At 38.6% G+C, this 17500-nt stretch overlaps 3 protein-coding genes across 7 annotated transcripts in view; 2 read left to right on the forward strand and 1 right to left on the reverse strand.

Moving 5' to 3' along the window:
* LOC138028325 (peptidyl-prolyl cis-trans isomerase NIMA-interacting 4-like) overlaps positions 1 to 5207 on the forward strand; it is a 6021-nt gene extending 814 nt beyond the window's left edge. The window contains exons 4-7 of one of the 5 annotated variants that reach the window (XR_011127638.1): positions 1563 to 1595; positions 2712 to 2883; positions 3015 to 3058; positions 4190 to 5207. Coding sequence is in view for 3 of the 5 variants with exons in the window: in XM_068875810.1 (XP_068731911.1) it covers positions 1563 to 1595; positions 2712 to 2837 (159 nt within the window). In the remaining 2 variants the exon portion in view is untranslated. Of the gene's footprint in view, positions 1 to 1562; positions 1596 to 2711 lie in introns of all 5 variants that reach the window. The other 4 variants (XR_011127636.1, XM_068875810.1, XM_068875811.1 and 1 more) reach the window with 4 other exon arrangements.
* Positions 5208 to 9709: 4502 nt separating this feature from the next.
* On the forward strand, positions 9710 to 13896 carry LOC138028626 (histamine H2 receptor-like). Its single transcript, XM_068876224.1, has one exon. It carries the CDS (start codon positions 10851 to 10853, stop codon positions 11889 to 11891), a length of 1041 nt encoding a protein of 346 aa, XP_068732325.1. The 5' UTR covers positions 9710 to 10850; the 3' UTR covers positions 11892 to 13896.
* Positions 13897 to 15792: 1896 nt separating this feature from the next.
* Positions 15793 to 17500, reverse strand: part of LOC138028698 (sodium-coupled monocarboxylate transporter 1-like) — an 11146-nt gene continuing 9438 nt past the window's right edge. The window contains exon 15 of the mRNA XM_068876299.1: positions 15793 to 17265. Coding sequence (XP_068732400.1) covers positions 17158 to 17265 — 108 coding nt within the window. The 3' untranslated portion in view covers positions 15793 to 17157. The remainder of the gene's footprint in view (positions 17266 to 17500) is intronic.

The raw sequence follows: 17500 nt of genomic DNA on the forward strand, positions 1-17500 counted from the left end.
AGGTTAGATAGGGTACACCTAGCATAATGCCACTCATTAGGGCTTTCATACATATACTGTATCTATATATGGTTTGCAACCAATCTCTAGAGAATAATGCTGCAATGTGCAATAATTTTGGTAATGTATTGGATTGAGTAGAAAAGAAAGTACTAGTTGAATTGTGCTGATTCCTGGAAGATATAATTTTCAACTGTAACGCCACCATCGCAGTTGATGTCACCTAGGAACATAATAAATGGTATTGTGTTACATAATGCAAGCCATGTGTAACTTTCGCAGCATCAGATCTGCAGTGGAAAATACTTTTCTCCCTTAAGTATTTGGTGCGGAGTCTTCTGTTAGCAGCGATAAGTACAAACACTCGAACATCGATGCCACCGCATGTCAATAATTAATATCATTTCGTGTTTGGTACAATGTGCTTTGCACTTTGCGTGGAAACTTCTGAAATGTTTCAGAACTTATACGATATCTAGCAATTGTTTCTTTAGTTTCTGGTTTTCTACATTGAAAATATTCCCTATAGGATTCAAATCCAGACTGGCAAAATTATTGGAATCAATCAGACAACAAGTTGCAAAATTAGTGGAGACACTTCACCTTCTAGGGGCATTATTAATTTACCTATTCTGTCCCACACTACAGCCCCCTCCTCCCTTATCATTGTTGCTATTAAAACAAAAAAATGTTTAAAACTTATACAGTCAACATAGGGAGAGAGGGGAGGGGAGGGGAGGGGAAGTGGGAAAGATTGAAATTCTAGATATGGTAGGTATTGGAAGCTAGAAAAGGTGTTTTTTAAAGGGAGTGTCTCAACAATTTTGCATCTTGTTGTAGCACTGTTGAGGCTAGTGTCGCTTGCTTTGGTTTCATTAAGTACATGTATAGCATCATCTGAGTAAAGGTTCAAATGGTGATTTCTCTAAATCAAACAAGCTGGTTGAGAGTCACAAATTCCAATAATATTACTTTACTTATGCCCAATGGAAACAATGTGGAAAGAAGATCTCTGTTGGTTGGTAGAGACAGCTTTAACTGGTACAATAATATTTTTGGACCTTGCACTTCTTCAACACAGTCTTTGTCAAAAAGATATTTACTAGTAAACAAGAGAGAAAAAGTGACAATGTTTCAACCCTTCTATGGTCATTTCAAGTCCAAGTGCAACTTAATAAAAATTCTGCTTATATGCATATTTGAAACAATAAAAGGCTAAAATATTTTCTTAAGAATCCATGGACAACAAGGCTAAGAATCTAACCATAAAATGGAAAGAGTGAAGGGAGTGAGAAAATTGTTAACTTGTTTTCTTCTCCTTTTAAATGAAATTTGAAAAGACAATAAAATGCCCCTGAGTATGGAAATAAAACACTTAAAGAGAAAAAGGTTAAGAAAAGGGAAGGAGATGAGGACGATTGGGAGCACTAAACAAACAGCTTTGCACAGGTACTGTGACAGGATAAACAGGATAAACTAAATGACTCCATCCATGTTAAGCTGTTTGTTTATTTGCGAACTTGTTAATTTGTAATTAATAATATCTGTCATTAACTTATCAGGGTGACCTGGGATGGATGACAAGGGGATCTATGGTAAGACATGCTTTCTGCTTTCATCAAATAAAAGGGAGTACCGGTATGCAAAAACTGATATAGTGTATTCTTTTCATATTTTATTGTTAATTAATGAATTTTGACTAAATAGTCAAAAGCTTGTTGCAGCCCAGTTTGGAACAGTAAACACAGTCTTACTTTGCTTTTGCCCAGGAATGTGTAATATTGCACAAAAATGAACAGAGCTCTGAAAAGATCTTAAGGTTTTCTCTCTTTTTTTTTTTCACTCTGACATCAGAGTTTTTGTAATTACAGTGCTTTGCAGAAGATGTGCAACATTAAAAGGCAGCAAACTTAAATACTCCACAACCTCTCCAAAGAGCCATGCCACAGACAATTGAACCTTATTCATAGCAGTTTAAAATGCGGTTATTTCAAGACCGGTGTAATACTGTAGGCTTCTTGAAATGGACTCATAAAGACGATATGCAGAATCTTCTCGTGTTAGACTTCCCTGTATGCCTGTGTAGATTTGCTGTGCTTTTACAATACAACTCAAATTATTGGAAGGAAGGTTACCTACAACTTTAGGTTTTTCATGGAGACCTTAAATTACAGTGCAATAGTGCTGGATAGAAACCTATTAAGAATGAAAGGTACACTTATTATCTTGTATGTTGCCAATGCTTTTGTTTTTATTTTCGACATCTTGGACAAGAGAATCTTACAATCTTCGTCAGAAGTATTGTGACACTTGTATACAGTCCAAATCATTCATTGCTACTCTCTTAAATGTACAAAACAGTTTTTAAGTTAACTTTACATTATTTCTGGGTTCATAGTATGTCCTGTGCTGACAACTTTGTGTGGACTAATAAACAATTAAAATCATTAATTTTCTTTTTTGTCAATACAATGATAGAACAGATTTTCTTTGGAGGCATTTAACCAGTATGAGAGCAACTATTAAAATGAAAATTGTTTTTTACAAATAAGGTTAACTTCCTTACCAAGTACATGTAGGACTTAAAACAAGTCCAACTTTGAATTTTGACAAACTGCAAGTGATTGACAGTGATTTGCTAATTTATTTTTGGCTGATTTCCATTTTCTCTGCTGAAGAAGTCACAGGTTATTGTTATACCTTTTACATAGGTTGGACCATTCCAAGAAGCAGCATTTGCTTTGTCTCCAAGCACAGTTGACAAGCCAGTCTATACAGATCCACCAGTTAGGACAAAATTTGGATATCACATCATCATGATTGAGGGGAAGAAATGATAAAATTACAGTCGTTGCCAAACCAAAACAGCAAAGAAAGTTCTGTGTAAGCATCTTGGTATGAATAAGTTTCTGGCAAAAGACTAATACTGTAACAGTGAACTCTCCATTACTGGCCCTTTTAGACTCCATATTTTATTTTCCTAATAGGCCATCCTCTTTTTTTTCTCTTTTTAGCGTCGTCCAACCAACCCAAATTTTTGCCATTTTCAAAAAAAAAGGTAACAACATAGTTAAACCATTTTTATGTCACATAGACGCTGTAGGAGTTTCGGTGGCTCATCCTTTTTCCCATGTTGTTCACGTCTTGTTGTTTTCCAGGCTCTGCAGCAATGATGCTGGTATAGCAGGCCTCCAATTCCGAGACTACTAGTGATTTTTTTTTTCAGGTTTTTTTTTTTTTTTTCAATCCCACTGACCCACCCAATATCAGGAAACGCATTCAACGCTAAATGAAAAAAAAAAGGGGATTGCCATAGGCATAAAAGGCTAAAGAACTCCATTTTTTCACATACCTTCAGAAATGCAAGCAGTGCTGTGGTCTCCATTATTAGGGAGCTTAAGCAGGCGTGTTTTTAAGACGCGGACGGCAACCGGAAGAGAACATTTCGCGTTCCAGGACAGTGGTGTCTCCCACATTTTTATACTAATCGTCTCTAATGGAGAAAAGATACTTGGCAATGTTAATGTGGTTGTGTGAAGACAAGTTAAGAGGGAAAACAGCTCACTTCCGGTTGCCGTCCGCGTCTCAAAAACGCACGTGCTTAAGCTCCCTATTGTTGAGAGAGCTTTAGATTCTAGGACAAGAACGACTACGAGTACGAGATTTTCTCAATGAACAACAGTGAGCGCGCGCTAATTAGCGTCATTTTGGCGGGAAAAACGTGATACCGTCGTCATTTTAGTGCGACGTTTTGCAAGAATGTCGTCGTGTCAAAACAAGTCAACAACAGGGTAGCAGTTTTGGCATTTTTCGGTCAGCAAAAAGGCCCAGGTAACAGCAATAAGAATAACTAGGCAACCTATTCTGCTAACAAAGAGTAAGATTAATCGTACGGGTTATAAATTTTCTAAGTATTTTCGCTAAAAACTAGAAGTCAAAACTCGTACTCGTTCTCGTCCTCGTCCTAGAATCTAAAGGTCCCTATTAATCAAGTAATAGATGGTTTCTAGACAACTGAGAGTCAGCTAGCTGACCTTGCTCGCTTACTAAGAACTTATGACACATATCCTCCTCAACTTTTCGTGATCCTATTAATTTTTGTCATCAAGTTGTTGAAAAGGACCTTCCTTATTTTATTTCTTTGCACGGAATTGGCACGCTGAGAGAAATTATCTCTTTTACAATACAGGACTGCTCAGTGCATTTCTGCAAGTACCAGTTTGCCACACCATGCCACCACCGCAATATTGGTTTCATTTGCCATTCATTTTCCGGTCCCGTTGCGTAGTCTTTTCGTCAGACAACAGTATCCTTCATTTATTAACTACATAGCCAGGGAACAGTCCTCCTTAATCTTTTTGTTTTCTCCATCAAAAGAGCTTGCCACTAGGAGCATATTAAAATTGGAACAATGCTTGTTTGGCACCATTTGAAAGTTTGGGCGCATTTCCAAGCTTTTTCAACTGGATGATATACAATTTTTAGTAGTTTAAAAAATAAAAAATGAAAAACAATAGAGCGAGTTTCAATCGAGTGTCGTAAAACCAAAGTAATTACTTTGGCCAATCAAAAAGGCCGGAGACAATCCAGTGAACCAATCAAAACTCGAAGTAATTACACGTAGCCGACACAAAGCGCGGGAAAATGTGCACGCGCGAGCCACGATTAGTTTTGTTTTCACTTGCGTTTGGTTGAAACAGTGGCGCGAGAACTTTGAACCAATCAATGAGTGAAGTAATGAAAAACCAAAGCAATTCGCAAATTACTTTCGACACTCAATTGAAAACCCAGGACTCAATTAAAATCCCAGGGCTTTTTCGCCAACGGGAAGCCCTGGAAACGAGAATGGCTTTTGTGACAACACGCGGTTAGTGACGATTCAGGAAAGCGTCTGTTCAGAGTTAGGAGACGGTACTGGTTAGAAAAGACCAAGTCGGCGAACATCAGAAGGTCAACAATAGAGGCGCTCTCTGATGTTGAACGACTACTCTGGTCTGTCCTTGACATCTTCCGAAGGACCTGGAAGAAGTTACTACTGAATTTATGATCTGGTAATTGTTAACTTGCGCGTAAAGAGTTGACTAAGAGCATAGGCAGCCCAAGCTCGCGTCACTACAGACAGCCGTTGAGAATTTAAACGCGTTATGAGACTTTGTATGGGAAATAAAATGCTCAATTTAACGTTCATTCAATAAAATGAATAAAAATGACTCACCTCTGGTGTATTCTTGTGCCTTTTGGAGCTTATTTTACTGTTTCGGGAAGTCCGTGTTTTCAATGTCCTAAGACGAAGTCACTTCGTCTTAGAACATTGAAAACACGAGCTCGTTTAACTTGTGTCCGTGCATTTCAGATCGAATTGGATTTTTACCACAATTGCTTGTAATCTCGCAATCTGATTGGCTAATTTTCCGTTGTCGATAAGAGTTTAGACAACGCTGTACGCGTCATGCTCGCGTCAATTTGTCACGCAATGTAATAGCCAATCAGGAACGCCCATTTTGGGAAATAAACCAATCATATTGCGAGAAAGTTATAGACAACGTGTTCTTCGTGTTATGATTTTGGTCACGCTCTGAAATAAAAACTCTCTTTGTCGTTGAATATTGAACAACAAATCGACAACGATATTCGTCATCACAGTGGTCAAATGCACAACATTTTGACAATGTTGGTTTTTGAGGAGAGGGGAAAACCGGAGTAGCCGAAGAAAAACCTCTTGGAGCTAGGTAGGCATTTCTTGGCAGGCGGACGCTTGTTCTGCTTCAAGATCTAAAGTTCGTAATGGGCCGCCATTTTGAAAGCACACAGCCGGTATTTTATACTCTCCTCTTCAGGCCTCTGTTAGTCCTGCTATCCAAGATGTCGGCCAATAGTTTTTACCAAAACAAAAATACGGGCCACATTGGTGGGAGGCGAGTACTCTCAACACTGCGCCATCCCTGTTTCCCACGTAAATTTGCTATTTTCTGCGGTTCACAGATTAGCACTGTTTTCACGGTTCACTAAACAAGTGACAGTTACCACGGTAACGAGGCTAGTTCGTCGACAGCTAGGAGCACATGGTTTTGACAGTCTAATCGGGTGCAGCGGCCAGCTCCCTAAGTTTGCATGTACATTGATTGGTCCAGTGTCGTTTATTTCGGGTGGGGTATAGGGGAAACTAAGCTAGAAAATGTCACTCTTGAAGGGGATTTGAATCCATAAGCTCAGCCTTTAACCTTAAACCTTTGGGTCCCGGAAGTGATTGGCACGTAAATGATCCTCACAATTTCAATGAAATGCCATTCACACAGGTGTAAACCGTATTCATAAATGGCGACCAAGAAATTATTGTTTTGTCCTTGTGCTGATCATCCACACTAGCCTCACTTTGGAGCAAATATGCTCTTGAATTTTGTTCGTGGTAACGAGGCTAGTGAGGATGATTAGCATAAAGACAAAAGAATAATTACATAGCCGCCATTTATGAATACGGTCTATTGAGAACGAAGAGGATTATCAGCTTAATAAGAGGTGTGATCTTGACATAACACCAAATTCTCATGACTACCCATCAAAGAAAGCCATGTTGCAAGTTAGGAGAATGTGCGATTCGATCGTGTGAAGAAGGGGTCAAGGGTTCAAATCCCTGAAATTCTCTGATCAAAACGTATTAATATTTCTCTTACTCGGAGCAAAGTCTCCCGAGGAACTAGTTGCTTGTAGAGTGTAATTTCGGTACTGGACATGTTTATCAAGCTTCTTTATTGATCTCAAAGCTCACTCCAGAATTCCCTGCTTTCTTTCTATCGGCGAGTCAGTATGGAGAAATTGAATTACCTGTTTCAATTTAATTCCTTTTTTTTCTTAGAAGTATTCATGATATCGAGTGTCATTTTCCTATTTTTTATCACGAGTGTTTCTCTGAGTTTCTGGTACCTTTCTTGTGGATGACTCTGTGCTCAAACCTTGGGGGCATTGCTCTCCCAACAAATCCGTTAATTAACAAATTTCCTTGAAATATTGCTTTAGGGCATCTAGATAATGCGCTTGAAATGGAAATACCGCTTTTTACATTTCACTGAACACCATCTTACTGCACGACTTGTGTTGCACTACATTTCTTGAGAGGCTAACTAGCTCAAAAGCGAGAAAGGAAAATAACCGTCTATTTCTTCTGAATTTCTTTTCTCGATTTGTTACGATATCACTAACAAGACTCCTTCTTCAAATTATCGTTTATCTTTCAAAAGGAAATTACGGACCTCGCATTCGAAACATAATTTTTTGAAAGAAGAAATTTGAATAGTTTGTTAAATCTAAAACTCAAGCGAATCTAATTCTACCTGTTATTCTCAAGGAAGAGTTCCTACGAGTACCAGATTGACAGCCAGTTGTTTTTGAATGTTGTTTTATTTTCATCGTTAAAACAGAGGTGCACAGTCAACGAACTAGTGAATATTGTTTGATTTAAGATGCTTTAATGGTCAATAGAAAAGCCATGTTTTAGTAGTATTATTGGCGCTTTATTCCGTGCCGATTTGCCTAAAATCGAAATTAGTTTATGGCAGTTTTTTTTTAGACTTGTCAATGTTGCACAATGATATCCGCTGTATTTATCTTTTGCGCTCTTCTCTAGCGGACTAGTCCAACATGTCTTAATTCTTTGAAAGCTTAATTAAAGGCGAAAAACAAATTGAGAGCTCGTTTCCTTAATTCTCTATCCTAAAAACAAATATCTAGTGTTATTGAAAAGTGATACAAATATTTGTCAGCCTTAAGAGAGTGCCGGAGACATGCGAATATGTGCTGCACGCAAAGGTTAACCTCGAAACTACGTAGATCATAGTTTTCATCAACGATTGCAATATATAAACGAGGGACCTGTTTGCTTTGAGCATGCGCACGATTTTACAAAACAATCCCCCGTGCTTTAGATAAATTAGTTGCATGACAAAATCTTCCTTTTTTAAAGCTGTCATCCTTATCTGCATTTTAGCGTTGCAAAATAAAGATACAAAAGTTCCGTGAACGTGACTGGTGTGGACTCAGCTTGTTGAGTATTTTTTTCCCACTCTCTTCACACCAATTCCAACTATTGGCGATATTCTTACATCGATTTTCCAATGCAAATTTGCTCTTGTTGACTCATGTCCGGTTGCAATCTTTTTTTCAGATTAAGTTTAACATGCGAGGTTTATTATTATTTTACCACACAAACAGTTCTGCCAATGTGCTGAATTGAAATGTTTTTCTTAACATACAGTGATAATCACGCAAAAAGCCGGAAACACCAGCTATTCTTAACAACTGTATGAATAGAAACAAAGTTGAAAAAATCAAGGCTCTTGATGCTGCCAAAGACCCTTATTTCTTTCAGTTTTGGAGAAAATATCAATTCTTTTTCTGTCAAAGTTTGACAGTTTGTTTTTTCGTTTAATTTAAAACTTCTTCATTTTCTTTATTTATAACTATCACAGTTATAGTTAGTGACAAACAATTGGTTTTCTATCTAAATTTCTTATCATGTTGCCTAGTCGGTTTTATTGTTACTGACAGTCCTATTAAGTTAATTTATTTTCAACAAAAATTCAGTGAATCGAGATGTGCCCCGCGGCAGTAGCAACTGGTTGGACCATGCATGATGAGATTTGTTTTGTTCGTTTTCCGCCATTTTGTTTAAATACGAACATCTTTATTATAGTTTTCAATTCTGATTTCTCACAGGTCAGAAAACTAATTTTAGATGAATGAAGCATAGACAGTTCTTCCTCCCGCATCATTGCCGCTTATTTGATAGGTTCCAATATAATTGTATTTTTTAGTTTTTTTCCAGGCTCTTAATATGTTTTTCTCAAAAAGAGCTAAGCTAATTCAGAACCTTAATCCCTAAAAACAATGTTACTGATATGCAAAGCCCTGTATTTTCTAAGAACGACCGTTTCCGGGATAATTGTTGATCATTTCCACACATTCATTGGCTAATATAAATGTCATGTTAATGTGGTTCCAGAGATATTAAAAAATAGAAATTCAGTCCAGTGCGAACTTAGAACACTAATAAGTGAGTAAGGAATCTTTTTTTTTTCTTTGACGAAAAGAAAGACAAACTTAAACTTGTTAACCCCTTGATTAAGAAAATAACACAAACAGCGGTGATAAACATTGTATTCCAACGCATTTTTATAAAACTTGACGTTTCGTATGCTAGTCAACACACATTTGAAACGTCAAGTTTTATAAAAATGCGTTGGAATACAATGTTTATCACCGCTGTTTGTGTTATTTTCTTAATCAAGCTACGATGGCCTAAGAACAAGAGTTTATACGATATTGTTAACCCCTTTTCAGCAAAATGAATAAGAAAGAAAAAAATAAGTCAGTGGTTGCAAACTTAAGGTCACACGCTTTGTGTAATATATTTTCATGTCATACGTAGTGAAATCAAATCAGTTCATCAGAACATCCTTTGATAAGGGAGTAAATCCTTCTCTCCTCCTCCTTGGTTCTTTTTCCCTTTTCAAATCCACCGATCTATTTTGCCAGAAATTGCCCATTTCCATGGTAACATCAGAAAAGATGCTAAAAATAGTGGAGGATTTTCTGAAGAGAAAACTCGTTTTAATATTAGACTTACTTTCCGGTAATCAAGGAATACGACACATACGTCGAGGCTGAGGAAACTGTAATGTGTAGTTTGTTTACAATAGCTCCTTTATTTGCGGGTACTTCTTCAATTCGCATTTAGTAAATTTATTTTGAAATTAAAGTCATCAAGGAGGTACAATTAGAGTTTTTGCAAGGAATCACGATTGATTTTACACAGTTGAACTAAATCCAACCCCCCGAAAAACAACTGATCCGAACCGCTTATCTGTTGAAATCATTATAAACTCGTTGTCAAGAAGCTGGCTTTTGCTAACACACCACGAAGTAGAAACTCGATAATGTCAAAAACTTCCACATAAAAGACGATGTCCTTGTTTGATCAGGCAGGACAAGGCTGACCACTAGCAAAGCGTTTGTATCCCGACTGTCACATTGTACTTCGATTTTGCATGCAAAAGCACATATCTACGATCAATTAAGTCACTTTGGACGAGGAAACGGGAAACGTATGTTTCCTCTGGGAATGAAGTATAGCACAAAGTTATCGATGCGTGATAGACTGAATGGTGCAAGAAGTTCAGTTAAGTTTTCTTCGTTTTTGTTTTTAATTCAAATCACCTCCGCCTGAGTTGTATCCAAGAGGATTGTTTGTAAGTTTTTGTGAGGGCGTAGACTACCTTGGAGGTCACAATAGGAACTGCGAATTAGCAAACTTCTTGGTATTTATTTGTTTAATTGATATCTAACAAAGTGAAAGGACCGCAATTAAGCCGAGGGCTTATAATTTATAAGCCAACCGGTAAGAGTGGGTGCAACAGAGGGAGATCCATTCACTTGGCCCCGTCAGCAGATGCTTCAAAGCAAGTGGTGATAGAAGTTTATTTCTATCATTCCAATATATCAAGTTGCTACCAACACACAACAGAGTCAGGAGACCAACCAAGTTGCCCATGTAGAAAACTGAAAAGCATTTGCCACAGAGGGTTTGAGTTTGCTCTTTCAGGCAGGAGACAACCCGAGTAAGTGCAAGCGACGAAGAAACTCAAGGCGCCCTGTTGTAAAAATATCAGTAAGAAGTTAGAAGCGACGGCTTCTTCAACTCCGCTTAAACAAGAACGATAAAGCGAACGATGATAACTTCAGCAAAGATAACTTGCTAAAAGGTGTTCGTAATTGTGCCGATCTTTCTGAAGTTAAAATAATCCTTCCTCAGACATTGGATTGGTGATCGCACTACGCCGTTCAAATTGAGATCGGAGATGGAAAACGCGACACACCTGATCAACACAACGGCGACACCTGACTCTATCAACAAATCATACTTCAGTCCCGTTTATGACGGTCTTTTGATCGCTCTAAGCGTGTTCGTGGTCGGAATAAATTTGTTGGTGATTTTTCTGTTTGTGTATCGTGAATATCTACAGACGAAAACTAACAGCCTCTTGATCAGTCTTGCCGTGTCCGACCTCATGGCAGGCTTCCTCGGTATTCCCTTAACAGTAGTGTGTAATGCAGTGTTGGAGGATGGAGTGTGCATTGCAGCTGCGCTCATCTATCGATTTATCGCCGTTTCCACCATGTATCATATCTTCATAGTAACTCTGGAGAGATATATTTATGTCATGTATCCCATGAAGTACATTAATATCGTGACAGTACCCCGCTTGCTGATGGTCATAGCAAGCGTCTGGATCTTCTCTCTCTTCGCTTCGCTAATACAGCTTTCGTGGAATGATCCAAATACATTTTTTGTTAAGCGAGATCCTGAGTTACTGCAATACCATCTGGGCTACAACATTGCCGGTGCCCTGTTCTGCTTTTTTCTTCCTGCACTTTTCATGGCAATCACTTATGTCCGCATGTTCCTGGTTATTCACCGACAAATCAAAGAGATTCAAGGTCTGTACAACACACGCACAGCTGTCACAGCAAATCAAAGAGCTCCAATCGCCACAGAAGCGCGCTCCCTCTTCATCTTTGCTCTGATGCTGACAGTCTTCATATTGTGCTCGTTGTCGTTTTACATAACGGGCATCGTGTTTTTCTTTGTTCCAGTACCTTCAGCATTACCGACCGTGGCATTCATGGCGTTTGATTTCATCCGTTTCGCTTCGGCGTTTGTCAATCCTATTCTATACGCCTTTCTCAAGCGAGACTTCTCCCGCGCGCTTCGATCCCTCTGCAAAAGAGACGGCATTCAGCCTGGTGAATTAGCTTCCACTTCTTCCTCATCGCGTTTCCGCAATCTCACAATCAATTTCTCGCTGTCAAGATCATCGGACATGTACAGAGAAGGATGAACTACTCTAAACCCGGGTCAAATGGTCGGGGAGGTCAAGGGAAACGCGGCAATTCCGGCCCTTTGCGAACTGACACTTGCGGAAAAAAAAAGACAACTTCAACTATGAAGCTCTTTGGGGGTAAAGTGGCAAATAAAACGGGAGGACTTCATTATTTTACTTCATGGTTTGTAAACTGCAACATTTCTCAAACACGACCACACACAGTGGAGCGACTTAAAAAATTCTCATTCCTTCGGATAAAGGCAAGAATCTCCGACATTACGAAAATTGCAGAACCCGCACGAAAAATGAATGTAAATTTGCTTTGCAGGGTATTACGGCGGAGACGTAAATCTTTTCCTGCTTAATGTGGAAACCCAAAGGCGGTCATTAGATCAAATCACTTTTCTTTGTTTAGCTGACAGATGGAAAAAATTAGTTCGTCCAAAACTTGATTTATAGCATAAGCCCCGGTTCCTTTGTTGGAAATAGATAAACGATGTTTTTTTCCTTTTACGAATCAAAAGGAATAATTTGTTCTTGCCAAAGGCGAGATTATTTATAGAAATGATTTCAGTCTTTTTTTGTGTTTCACATTGTGTTCTCGAAACCCCAATGACGTGGATACACGAACTGAACACTTTATTCGGAAAAGGGGGGATTGAAACATTTCACTGCATTTAGAAAGCCAAGTCGTAAAATGTTTTATCCTTAAAAGCACTGTCCTCCTACGACAAACTTATTTAATACAAACGACTTCCCTTTAGCGTTTTCCGACTAAGATAAACAGGAAAACATTAACTGTTCTTTTCAATCTCCCAAAAAAGCCTTCGCACAGTTAACGGTGCTTTTTGCAGATTACTTTTCCTTTTATTTGTGTTTTTTTTTTCGTCTGAAATAATAATGTACACATGTAAAACGACACCACAATATGCTTCACAGGAAGCACTTTAGAAACTCTTTTTTTGGCGATTTATTCGAATGTCGATTTTGAATTGAAATGTCATGCCTCCTGATGTACTCTCGATTTTTCCTCACGATAAACTTTGTAGACATCAAAAACAAATTAGAAACTGAAGTATCGACGCTCAACGCGACATTGTTAGGAGTAAAAGACAGTCGGACAAATTTGAACCGAAGAATTCAGTAGTGTTTCAAAGACAGACTTTTCAAGAAGATCATTTTTACGTGTAATAGTAATCCAAAACCGAAACGATGCAGAGCGCACAATAGCCTTTTGAGACAAAGACTGCATGGCCCGACCTTCAACTCGTCGCGGTAATTTCTGTATAAGATTCAAAGTATCCTATCCCTGACACAATGAAAACGAAGTGAAATAAAGTGTATCGCAGCCAATCATGGCTACCCAGTCAAGGAACACGATCCGCAGTGTAACAGCATCTGCATGCTTGTCAGATTGTTTATCCCCACGCAGTCAAAATGTTGTCGTCTCCATTTGAAAGGAGCTAGACATCCGCCAAGATAATGTAAGGTTAAAGACAGCTTTTCTCTTTCGGATTTCTTAACAAATTGCACACTTTAAAATATCCAGTAGGGCAAACTCAGTATGGCACATTTATTTACTCGGCTCTCAACAGGGCACCACTCTATTAGCCTCCTAAACATATTGACCTTTCTTTTTCCTTGTTACGAAACAACACTCCCGAGTAGCTTTTAGGTGTTCAAGAAAAAGCCCCGGCAAGGTACAGAAGCGAAAAACAGGCAGTTTATTTTTTAAAATGATGGCAAGGTTATTCTCACCAGAGTAGCTGATTCGACGGCAACAGCCACAGCATTTGTGCGTGAAGAAGATAATGTAAATGTAGATAAAGAGGTTGTAAATGTAAGTGGCCAGGAGGCCGTCTTTGCTGTAATCTGTTGATAGTCACAGCTGGCACCTGTCGGGCTGAATAAAAAAAAGGGATTTCTCCATTAACACAGGCTGCCTTGTTAGATTCAATGCTGAAATCGCCATCAAAAAACAGCTTGGTTCAAAATAAAGACGGCTTTTATTTCATCGAAACGAAAGGAATCAAGTTACTCTAAACATTTCTAAAGAACCAAAACAGGTTTTAGTTAACGATTTGTCCATGGCGGATTTAGGGGAAGGGGGGGCCGTTTTTTCCCTGTATTTACCAACCGACTTTCAAGTGGTTCAGTGCGCATCAAGCGGTTTTACTTTCGATAATGATTAGTTTAGTTTCAGAGTTTTTCTTATTTCATACATACATACATACATAATCTTTATTTAACGTGGGAGAAACGCTTAGCTATAGCTATTTTGCAGGTTTTCCAATAGGTACATTTTGCCTTGATAGATAACATCACGTATGAAAAAATTAATATATAATGCGTATTATGATAATAAGCTCATTAGTTTTCAAGAATCCGAGCAACACGTTAAATGTAACAGGCGTTTCTCTATTGTATGAAATGACGAGGAATTCTTCGGATAGAGGGCATGTGGGGGGCGCTCTCGTCGCAATTTCTTCTGCCCCATCTTTCTGGAATTTCTGGATCCGCCCCTGTTTGAGGACGACGTAAGAAATATTCTTACCACAATTGCTTGTAATCTCGCAATCTGATTGGCTAATTTGCAGAGTCTAGACAACGCTGTACGCGTCATGCTCGCGTCAATTTGTCACGCAATGTAGTAGCCAATCAAGAACGCCCATTTTGGGAAATAAACCAATCATATTGCGAGAAGGGTATAGACAACGCATTTCTTCGTGTCATGATTTTGGTCACGCTCTGAAATGAAAACTTTCTTTTGCGTTGAATATTGTGGTAAAAAACAAATCGAAAGTGGTTCAGAGTTCACAACATTTTGACCACTGAGATGACAAATATCATTGTCGATAAGACTACAGACAATGCTGAACCACTTTCGATTTGTTAATTCGACAACCTATTGAAACAGGGAAAAATACTTAAGCTAAGGTACACAGAATTAACAAATTAGTATAGAAGTTAATATTTGACTGAACCAAGTACAAACGGGACAACGATAAATTGAAATTTTAGAGCGGTGGTGGAATAAATTGAGTATTTTGCAATCGGAATCAAGCTACCAAGAAAATCACCGTTCTGTGGAATGGGCGGGAATTTACGTGGGGAGACTTCACCACGTGTTTCTTTGTGACAAGTTTTTCTGCGCTTGCCAAAGAAAACAGAGTTAAATTTGAAAACGTAATCTTCCATTGTTGCGGTCGTTCCGATTCAAGGAATTTCATCAAATTGTTTAACGAAAGTGGGCGAGGGAGTGACTCTGTAATTCGGGCCCATTCCACAGATCGGTGGTTTTCGTAGTACTTCAGTAAAAAAAAAGACGAAAAACCTTAAATAACAATGACCACAACCAGGTTTTCTGAGCCAGCGAGACTGAGAACCCCCAGCAAACCATTGTTTTAACGAAAACAGCTGGTCAGCAACCTGGTTCTGGTCATTGCTGTCTAAGGTCTTCCAAAAAAGGCAGCCTCCGACGCTGTTCACCAGACTCCTATTGGGAAAAAGAGGGGAGAATTTTTACTTTAGTTTCAATTTAGGTCTGATATGTTTGTTTGTCCAGTTTTACTTTGAGCCCCATATTTCTTCCCAAACAACGGTTCTGGAGCCAAGGTGACCAATTTTCGACGAAAACGTAATCAATGGCAAGATGTTTCTCCCGAAGTCCACATCGTCAACGTCAACAGTTTCCTGCCACCATTCGTCTCTCCTGGCTTAAACGCAATACGATAGCTATCTTGAGTTAAAATATTCGATTGTGTGTCCGTTTTCCAAACCACAGAGGAAATGGAACGCAGAGGGCTCCTAATACGGTAACAAGTACAAAGGCTGAGTACTTTCCGGGTTTTTCTAGGAGACTGTGAACACGGATTGTACAAATCTCACGGATCAAATTTAAACATGTGGAAAAGGGTTACCAGTATGCCTTTTTTAATCTCAAAAGTGATTCATAAATACAAATCATTGCCAGTAAATATACCTCACGGAAAACTGTAACAGCACCAATCCCAAAAGACAAAAATCGACACAAGGTACATAGTAGCTATCTATCTTTAGTATCACCCAACTAGTGGACTCACGCAAATGCTGCATTTTCATTGGCTACGCTACTAGAGGACTATTAGTAATAGTCCTCGAGTAGCGAAAAGCGTGACGCTTTCTTTCCTTTTATTCCCAAATAAAGATATTTTCAACTTGCATTTGCTAACTTTATTGTCTTTTCTGTCCGACTAGTTGGGTGATACTAAAACTATTAGACCCTTCGCCCTCAAGGGCCACGGGTGCAATTGTTAAATAGAAGTGTGAACCCTTTGGCTCCCAGGATCTAAAATTTAATTCTCATAACAACTTAAATAGCTTTCTTCGTTGGCTGGTCATGAGAATTTGGTGTTATAAGAGGAATTACTTAAGCTGATAATAATCTTCATTCTCAATACTTGTCTACCTGACAGTGCATTGATTTTGAGGTGAATTTTACACACTCATCAATCCACAGGCAGCCCAAGCTTATCATACGATTTACAGACTTTTTATGTGAAAATTAACTTTGAGCTTATAAATGCTAAAGTAAGCTGTAAAATGTAGAAATAAACTTCAGCTTTTTCCCATACAAAGTCTATAAATTGTATTCCGAGCTTGGCTTGCCCGTGATCAACCCTGGGAGTCAAAGACTAAACGATGACTATATCATTCCATCCTAGGACAATAAAAAAATAACCAGTAAATAAATAAAAATATCCAGGAATTTTTTTTCCATGAACTCAGATTGAAAATAAGAGATACTAGAAACGAAAATATAAATAAAAAATAGGAACTTCTTTCGAGTCTCTTTATCCTAAGAATACATCCTATGCTTCCTCCCTATGTCCACAACAGCCGAGAAGCTGTATTCACAGGGTAGAACTGCCCTGGCCTTTTAAGGACTTTAGATCAGGCCTCAAAGAAAGCAGAATGAACTAACGAAGTAAAATTGTCTTTAACTGTGAATAGTCCTAATGCGAAAAACGCGTTCGGTGGCTAGTAAATTGTTGCTTCACTTGCAAGTTAGTCTGTGAATACAGCCGAAGCCTTAGCGAATCAATGGAGCGCGAACTGCGGCAGTGTGGCGGTTTGAATTCATAAACAACGGAATGATTGATAATAATGCGTTCACCATACGGGCGACTGAACTGTACGGTTGCTATTTAAGTTACCCTTAATTTTGCGCAGGAGTGAATCAAGTTTTAACTGAATTCCGTTTGTAATCAAACGGCTTGGAATTACGTCTCGTTCAACGTTATTAGAAACTTGTTGTCATGAGCAGAGGATCATTGGGTTTCCCTTGAGTGTTTCCTCGATAGTTTTCAGCTTTCATAAAATCGCCATTCTTTGCTTCCCTCGTCTCAGCCTGCATCCAAAGGAAATAAGAACATCTGCTAAATGTTTGGCAACTGACAAGTCTGAGCATTGAGCCTATACAGCCGTAGGCGCCGAAGTAACTGAGCGCCTCCTCCCTCGTTGCATTCTATTATTTAGTGACTCCTATACGGACTGCACAACATTTCACAAGTTGTCAATACATGTAACAAATGAATATCTCAAAGATATGATATAACTCAAAGATATTTTGCTATAGTGAGTGG

This window comes from Montipora capricornis, chromosome 13 (assembly GCF_036669925.1).
Source record: "Montipora capricornis isolate CH-2021 chromosome 13, ASM3666992v2, whole genome shotgun sequence".
Taxonomy (NCBI): domain Eukaryota; kingdom Metazoa; phylum Cnidaria; class Anthozoa; order Scleractinia; family Acroporidae; genus Montipora; species Montipora capricornis.